The sequence below is a fragment of the Capsicum annuum genome, chromosome 3, assembly GCF_002878395.1.
Source record: "Capsicum annuum cultivar UCD-10X-F1 chromosome 3, UCD10Xv1.1, whole genome shotgun sequence".
Classification (NCBI taxonomy): Eukaryota; Viridiplantae; Streptophyta; class Magnoliopsida; order Solanales; family Solanaceae; genus Capsicum; species Capsicum annuum.
Window position 1 is genome coordinate 16,146,525 of NC_061113.1, and position 9,401 is coordinate 16,155,925.

Below are 9,401 nucleotides of genomic sequence, written 5' to 3' on the forward strand. Positions count from 1 at the left end.
CTTATAGGGGTATCAATACTCCCTCCTCCTTTCCAAATTGTGAAAGCTCTTTGGATGACAATAGCCACCTTTTCTTTAACTGCTCTCATGCCACCATCTTGCGGTCTAACCTTCCGCGTGAGTATACTGGAGAGCTTTCCATTACCATTAATTCCTTTTGCTTAACTAACTGGTGCAATACTTGGAATCTGCTGCATAATTGCAATTTTGACAACTTCATCATATGGTCTACTTTTTTCCCTTTTTGTTTATGGACCATTTGGAGACCTAGGAACTCTAATCTTTTTGATAATAAATCCTCTCATCCCTCCTTTACTCAAGCTTATTTGGAGGCTGTTGAATTTTCTCAGCTAACTCACTCTTTCTTTTCTTTCCCTCGCATCCCTATTCCTTTCTCCTGGATCCCTCCTCCCAGAAACTCCTACAAGCTTAACACTAATGGGTCCTGTTTAGGAAACCCTAGTAAGGGTGGAACAGGTGGAATTGTCAGAAACTCCAATGGGGACTAGGTAGTTGGCTTTTCCTATCATTTCACTCATGCTACTAATAATTTAATGGAGCTCTTAGCTCTTAACAAAGGCCTTAGTCTAGTTTGGGAGCATCACTTGTGGCCTATTGAGATTAATATTGACTCTAAGGAGGCTATCCTAATTCTTCACAATGAAATCTTCTCTATAACCCTTTACTTCATGAATGCAGGTCACTGTTAAGTAAGTTGGGATGCCCACCAGTTCATCACTTCTACAGGGAGCAGAATATGATAGTTGATGCTTTAGCTAAGTAAGGTATAAGGATGGAAATTTTTGATAACTGCAAATATTTTGTAACCCCTCCCCATTTTGTAGCCCAACTTGTATGGGTGGATATAGCAGAAACTAGTCACCTTAGAAGTGTTCATGTACTCACTCATGGGCATAGCCTAGCAGTTTTTGTTTTAGAGAGCTCTACCTCTGTAAATACTATCTTTAATTAATGCATTCTCCAATTAACCAAAAAAAAAAAAAGAGAACTCTCAAGCTTATTAAAAATGAATTTATACATATACAAATAATCTAATAAAATGTATGCACTACCATAATTTACAGGTAAGCTTCCTTAAAACGTAGAATTTATAATCTTGAAAAACCACAAAATACATGCCATTACAAAGTAAGAGTGAGTTAATAGCACCAAAAGAAAATAGTGCTAATGCAATAAATCGAACACATAAAACATTTGGCTTTGCAAATGGTGGTGTTATTTTCACAATATTTAATAGAACATTATTTATAGACATTACTATACACAAATTTGCTTTCTTGTATAGCCAAGAAAACATTTTCTTTTTACTTGTCTTTCTTTGATACTAATCCCTCTAATATAGGATAACTAAGAACTAAACAATAAAAAGAAAGGAAACCTTGTCCAAATATCTCTTCAAAGTTCCTCTCTGACACCAATCTTTTCATTCCAAATATGAAACACACCACATTAAACACCACTAAAAATGTCAAAGGAACCATGAACAACTTAGCACCTTGGAAATCAAATTTACCCTTTTCATATTTCCTTAATTTCTCTTCATCTATAGCTTTGTTTGTTAGCCTGAAATTTGCCTTTGCAACACCCAGCCACTTCATTAAAACATCTAAGCATCCAAATAAGCAAGCTGTTACTGTTTTTATTATCCAAATTCTTTGTTCATTCCACCATGTCCTCAAGTTGCCACCACTAGACAAGACTTCATATAAATGTTCAGCCAGAGATGATAAGAATATGGTTGTAAATAGTGCAAACCATGGACTTGTCACCTGTAAATTGAGAAAAGAAATGACAATAAAAATGAGTCATGTACATGAATTTTTATATATCATCAATTTAGTAAGAAGATTAGCTATAGCTATATATTTTGGTGTGATTTCCCTGCTTATTAAGTTTGTCAGATTGTTGATTTATGAGACAAAAGTTATATATAATGTTCTTGTTTTAATAGACCAGCAATTTTATCACATAGGGTTGGGTGAATAGATGGAAATCTATTTTAATTAGAGGTCTGGGTCTGAACATTGAGAAAGCAGAAATTTTTTGTAGGGAGCACTTTCTGCTTAATGAGCCTTACGTGGCATGATCTGACTTAACTGTGACAATGAATTTTGGATACCAGATGGTTAAACGAAAAATAAACTAGCATTTCATTAATCGTCACTATAGTTTAATGATAATTCCGTCAGGCCTTAGGAGATCGACCCTCCTTTCTCTTCTTCAAGGTCTAATAAGTCGACCTGATCATGTAATCAATCACTCATATGTCCATCTCGACTAGCAAAATCAAAATACTTTACATTTTTAATGAGAGTATTGTACTAGAAGATAGGGGAGAGCCACCATTTTAGCTTCACGTTCGGAAGAACTCAATAGTTTTGGCTCAAACCTTGTCTTTATGGTATAAAAGAAAATCTTTTGGTATGTATAAATAATCTAACCGTAACCCAATTAACAAAAGAATCGTGGTTTAGCCCAACTTAATTCTAATTTAAGAAATGTTTATACTTGAATTTTGAAATCAAACAAATCACCATAGTATTAAGAATCAAGATTAGCCAAAGGGATATAACTCTTTACCTTGGGAAACACTGGAGTACCAATCAAGAAGCACAAGGGTGGAACAATGCCATAAAGGAAGCAAGGAATGGAGAGAAAATGTGAGAACATGAAGTATGCATAACACATATTTTGGACCAAAGGCATTCTTGACATGAATCCATAAGTGAGTGGACTATACTTTGAGAACCCAACTTGTACTAGCCCAGAAGCCCACTTCATGAGTTGGACCAAAGCATCTTTCATATCAATGGTGCTACAACCAAGAAAACATGGCCTCTTTGGATAAAGATATACTGATTTCCACCCTTTAGAGTGCAAGAGATAGCCAGTGTATGAGCTCTCAAGTAAACTGTTGTATGAGTACCCTATCTGTAAATGAAATAACAATTTAAGTTTTTAGATAAAATAATCACATAATTAAACAGAGATGGATACAAAAGAACTAATAAAGGTGACAAAACTAGCCCATGAAAATAAGAGATGTAACCCGCCTGAGTTTTGGCGGGCTAACGACTCATTCATTTGTTAACTCAGCTGATCTTTTGACCCACTCAATTCAGTCAATCCAAAAGTTGGGTTAATTCGGAGAGAATATCTAACGCAAATCTCCTCATGAGAAATTTTATTAAAATATTTTAATTCTAAACTTCTTTTTGTTTCCGTAATAAAGAAAAGATGTTCTGTTAGTTTTTAGTTTGATAATTAAACATAATTAGAAGAATACAAATAAATAATTTAAAATTTGGTAAGAGATTACTAGTTTGATTATGATTCTTTGTCTATCCCATCTTGACTCTGTCCATTTAAATCTAGTTTGATTACGATTCTTTGTCCAGCCCATCTTGACTCAATCCATTTAAGTCTTGAATATATGAATTAATGGACTTGTCCATTTATTAACGTAACTCGACTCATTTAAGTTTTTAAATTGAATTCAACTTGCTTATTTAATTTCTCTAACTTGAAGTATATAGATAGGTAGTAGTAGTAAGATGGTACTTACTTCTTTACCCCAACTTGTATTTTCTTCATATGTACAAGAAGCAAGAGTTTTAGCTTCATCTATTATCTCATCACATAGAATCTCCTTTCCAATTTTTGGATCATTCAAAGAATTAACAGAATTGATGAACTTTCTAGAAGCACCAAATTTTTGTTCTGCCTCTTGAAGTGATTCCTCTGTGAACCAAATATTAATTAATTAATGTTCAAAGAACTATATGCTAAAAAAAATAACCACATTTAAGAGTAAATTGATAAGTTGAATACCTGATTGATACAGTAGAGATTCCCACTTATATTGTGATTGAGCTTTTAGAAAAAGTGAAGTCATGTCATGTTGGTTAATTGGACTACCATATAATGCTTCTTTCTTCAAATAATAGCCTGTGCCTGCACAAATAGTCCCTCCCACTCCATCCATGCCTTGATACTTATTCTATAAATTGAAAAAAAAAAAAAAAAGTTTTGAGACATAGTATATACTGATGAATGATGATTTCATAAATATTTCTTCAGATCATTTATAATATAGTTATTACTAAATATATTCTTATGATTAGCGTTAATTGATGACCTAATAAAAATGATAACTAACATGGTTAAACTATATTAACAGTGTAGAATCTTGTCATAAGCTTTGAATTTGCTAAGTTATCGATTAATAAAATTAAAGGCTCGGTGAGCTATTGAGATTTCTTGTTTAATTTGCGTTTTCGATATCTTTGAAAGAGAAAAGGAGAAATCACATTAAGATGGCACTTCATCCCAGCCCGAGCCAAACCCTACTAAACCCTTAATAGTTAGGGGGTGTGATCAGTGGCGAAGTCAGAAATTTTACTGAGAAGTATCAAATAACAAAGGGGTGTGAAAATTGACAACTCTTAGCATAAGGTGGCTCCATGGGCCACCTCTTTTCTCGAAAACCTGGTCCCAACCCTAAGGCAACCCTGTTCTGAGACTATTAGGGCCTACCTTTAATGGGTTGGGTTTGTTCTGAACCAGGCTTGGTAGACAACCAACTTAAATCCAAAATTTTTATGTCATGAAGTTGAAAAACTTGAAATAGGATACAATTATTGTAACATATAACAGAATGTGCATGTACCTTATATGCTGATCTTGATTGAGCATCATATATGTCATTTTTGCTAACATTGTAAAATGTTTGAGGGAATTGTACATAGGAAAGAGTTGTTGAAATGTTTTGATCAAGATGAAAACACATTGCTTGTTTGGCAGAGGAAGGATCATTGCAATACATGTCACAATCCAACACAAGCATGTATGGTGCATTGCTCATTACCCCTGATACTCGAAGCTGTCCACCAACACCAATAATAACCATAAGTTTCACATTCAATATATGTAGTTAACAAGAAGACAGTATAATTCTATAAGAATTTTAAGTTATAGATATATAGCAATCATATTCTATACTAGAAACTAGTCAATTATTTGTCCAAAATGTGAGGATTTTTTTACTAATTTCTATTGTAGTGATTGTAAAATTTTAATTTACAAAAGCAGGTTAGTTACTATTTTTATCATATTGTGCAGGTTTTTCTGATAACTGTATGGTATTCGAAACCTACATTGGCCTGAAAATATGTATTTGCATTATGTATGTCTCATTCTCAAACTCAAGCCCTCATATTAAGGTTAGACGTATCTCAATATCTCATCACACCCTTGGTAGTATGTTTGTAGCTTACCAATCTAGATCTCTACTACAAAAATTACATGTGATTGGCTTTCTCAAGTGATGTTATATGAGAAAATTCTATACACATCCCATTTCCTAGAGACCTTTTTCCTAATCCTTTGCGATTAATCTTGAAACCAGAAAACTAGTGATAAAAGTGAAGTTGATGAAATGTAAAGTCATCCACTTCAAGCTTTTAAAGTAAAACTCTTCTTCCAATTAATTATCATATTGCAATTCAAGTGACCAGACATGGCATGACAGAACAACAACATACCCAGTATATTTCCACAAAGAGGGGTCTGAGGAGTAAAGTGTACGCAGTCCATATTACTACCTCAACTGAAGTAGAGAGGTTGTTTTCGATAGATCCCTAACTCAGGATGACCAAACATGACATGAACGTAAAATATTTTATGCATGGAATATAAACCAAAAAGAAAACCTAAGGAGAATGTGGCACTTACAAGAGCATTTAAGGCTCCAGCCTTGAAACGATGAGGGCGTGATGGTCTCCTCTCACGTGACATATAAACTAATAGTGGCAACTTGCTTTCCTTATTGTCATGTATCACCTGCACCCTCATAAATATCATTATTTATTGTTAATCCTTAAATGGATTACGGTAATATTTCATACATTAAAAAACAAAATTGATATAGTTTGAAGTGTATTTTGATAATAAATTGGTGATATAAGTTTGGATAGAAAATGTTAACACTTGATAGTTCAGGAAGAAAACTTGTGAAAACGTACTTTAAATGTGTTTTAGATCAGGAACGGAGCTAGAAAGGGCCGAGGGGTTCATCCGACCCCCTCCGGTGAAAAATTATGTTGTTAAAATTCATACATGGTTAAAATTATTTTTTACGTATATATAGTAGATAATGTTGAACCCTCTTAGGCATCTTCTTATGTTTAAACCTCCTTAGTGAAAACTCGAGCTCCATCATCATTTTTGACCATTAACATTATAATAATTTATATTCTTTTCGTCCATATTTGATTTGGCACATTCCTTAAAAACAATATAAAATGATAGTTTTACTGTATCACTCTTAGTTATCCATAGTCATCTCACTTAAAAAATATGAATAGGAAATAATTAATAGTATTATATAACAATAAGAATAAAATAGATATAAACTAATAAATTATCTTTCAATTTTTTAAATTAAAATATTTAAGCACCTCAGTGTAGGGAGGTCGATCCATTCTGACGGGCCCTTCAACGCTATTGGCTTTCTCAACATTTTTCTTCAACACTTCGTATGCGGCCTGCACAATAAAATAAATAAATTCATTGTCTTATATATGTGTTAAGTCCATATTACCCTTTTGTTAAACAATTAATTCGACAATTTTCCAGTTCTAAAATTTCTAGTTAAAAAGTTCAATCATGGACAAGATTATTTGTTGAAATCACAGGATACAAGATAATTATAAACAGATAAACATATACTAATTAAATATTTCAAGTTTTGCGTCGATATATAAGCCTAAATAGAAGTCATCGTGAAAAGAGAGTTTTGAAGTGCGTCGATAAAGTCATTTAAAAGTTTTCCTTGATTTGACCAGTTAAATTATTAGAGATATTACATTATCTTTGTTTACTTAATGATCTGTTCGACAAAAAGAAAGTCAAATCTCTCATGGTGATAGCTTTACCATTTAATTAGTGGCATAAAATAAAATTGATGACAGTTTCAAAGTCATTTATTTGAAAGAAAATAAAAACGAAGTTATATAATTTTCGAGGTAGTTGTTAAAGATGACGGTAGTTACTATATTATTGTTCTTAATTTAATCCGCTAAGATTTTATTAACGAAGGAAGAATTCAACGTTACTATTAAAAGAATATTTTTTTTTATCGTCGCTGTTAAAGTTGCTCAATTTAAATAATAATATGCTCAAATTAAAATGTTTTATGTCTAAATCAGAGACTTAACGATCACCAAAAATTGTGATGGAGTGGCCGGTATGAACGTATTCTTTCATTTTTAACTAGAGGTTTCAGGTTTCAACTCGAGGAAATGGAGTCATTTTTGATATGGAACGCTTTATCCGTCATATTAGGGCTTCCTGAAGTGAATACGGTTAGTTGAACCCCGACAAAATGAAGTTCCACACCACATCGGTTGTGGGAGAAATAATTGAGCTTCTAATATGGTTTTACCGTTTTGGACAACCTCACTACATGATCTAACTTTCGGGATTCAGTTAGCCCCTAGATTAATTTCTTTTCATGGTATCATCAGAGTCAAGACTATCCTAATTCTTAAATTACTTGACGTTGGATTTCCTTTTTATATTATTCACTCACTTCTCGCTTCAAATATTTAATCCTGTTTGCGAGGGGTGTAAAAGTTCCAGATCAATTGTGAAAATTGGTCTATTTACATTTAAATCTCTCTATATCAGCAATCCTTCATAACAATATTCTCTATATAACATGTGAAATCGATATTTTATGTTATGTTATGATATATGTTCCCTATAACAACATTTTCATTATAACAACCAAATTATATTGACACAAATGACGTCATTATAGAGAGGTTACTGTATATAATTTTGGACAATCCTTACCTCATGCATAAGTTAGCCTTTGAGATTAATTCAGATAGCCTTTGAAATTAATTCCGACCCGAGATCTATTTCTTTCATATTGTAACATATTATCTTCCAAAAGGGTAAAAAAATATTTATCTTACCTTAATGTTTTCCTCTTCATTCTTGAACTCATTTCTTCCCATCGCCATCAAACGTTCATCATCACCAAAAGAAGAGAAAAATGCGTCTGGACAAATAGTCTTTATACCATATTTCCTAACAAAAGGCACCCAAACCCTAGCAAATCCACAAGCTTCCTTAACAGCATACAACGTCACGGCGGCGCCACCATCATCGGAGAGATAAACAGCTAGTTTCTCTGGTGGATAATCAAGTGACATAGCTGATAAAACAGTATTCATAACCTCAACAACAGGTTCTTTAGTAGGGTCAGCTGTGCATATAAATACGTCGACGCCAGGTAGCTCTGTCTCAGCTGGAAGATTTTCCGGCCTAATGGACCGAGCCACCGGGCGCCAACGAAAGGATTGTGTTACTAACCATATCAAAGTGAAAATAAGTTCAGCACATGTGATAAGTCCCCATGAAATAATTGGCACATCTCCGTGTAATAAATGTTTTATTCTATAGTATAGTAACCCTAATATGGCTGAAAAGTGTAATAAGATGTGGATTCTACCAAGTGTTGCGCGAGGCTGTTGTACAGTGCATGTGTGTAGATAAGGTGCATCCATGACCAAATCTTTTTTTGCTGTTGAATTTGTTCTTGAGATGGTCTTGATTATGAAGATGGTATATATTGCTCTTTATTTATATAGGAAGAAAGAGGGTCCAACATGATAGCTACGATAAAAACAAATGGAATATTTAATTTTTATTATTCTGCATTTAATTTTACACTCTGTTTGGATGTTGCTACGTATTGTTTCATACTATATTATATTGATTTGTGTTCTATTGGGAGTATTATATAATCGAATATAATGTTTGAATAAATTGTATTATTTTTTGTCGTTATATAATATTACACACTAATAATTTGAAAGATAAACCTACTAGAAAAGTAGCTAACTAGGTATGAAGTAGATCTATAATAAAAGGGTAGGGTAGATAATTAAGTAGAATAATTAAATAATATAGGTAAAGATAAAATGAATTAAAAAAAAAGTGCATGACGCAATCACATCAGGCTAGTCGATCATTACATAAATGAAACTTTTCATCATTATATGTTAATGGATTTAGCAATATACAATAAAATTTAAGTAACAGTAACAACAATCATTATAGTTAAACTAATAACACAATACAAATAATTAACAATCATCGAAACTAGTTGTAGGATAGCGACCTTAAATGCTAACAACTAGATTCTGAATTATAACGAATTTTTTAATATTTTGTAAGTAAATTTTTTTATATAAATATGAAGTATGAATCAAAATTACTGAATTTGTCAAATTCATGTCTTACCATCTGGATTATCCGCCATATTTTGTTTTAATATTAGTGACAAATAAATATTATGTATGTCTTGA

The 9,401-nt window shown here is 32.6% G+C and overlaps 1 protein-coding gene across 1 annotated transcript; it reads right to left on the reverse strand.

The window, feature by feature from the left end:
* Positions 1-1,200: 1,200 nt before the first annotated feature.
* LOC107864613 (cellulose synthase-like protein G3) lies at positions 1,201-8,641 on the reverse strand. Its single transcript, XM_016711030.2, has 8 exons — positions 8,004-8,641; positions 6,480-6,566; positions 5,755-5,862; positions 4,691-4,903; positions 3,853-4,021; positions 3,587-3,762; positions 2,602-2,952; positions 1,201-1,790 (listed from the first exon to the last, which is right to left on the reverse strand). The coding sequence occupies exons 1-8, from the start codon at positions 8,595-8,597 to the stop codon at positions 1,326-1,328; spliced, it is 2,163 nt and encodes a 720-aa protein (XP_016566516.1). The 5' UTR covers positions 8,598-8,641; the 3' UTR covers positions 1,201-1,325.
* Positions 8,642-9,401: the final 760 nt, after the last annotated feature.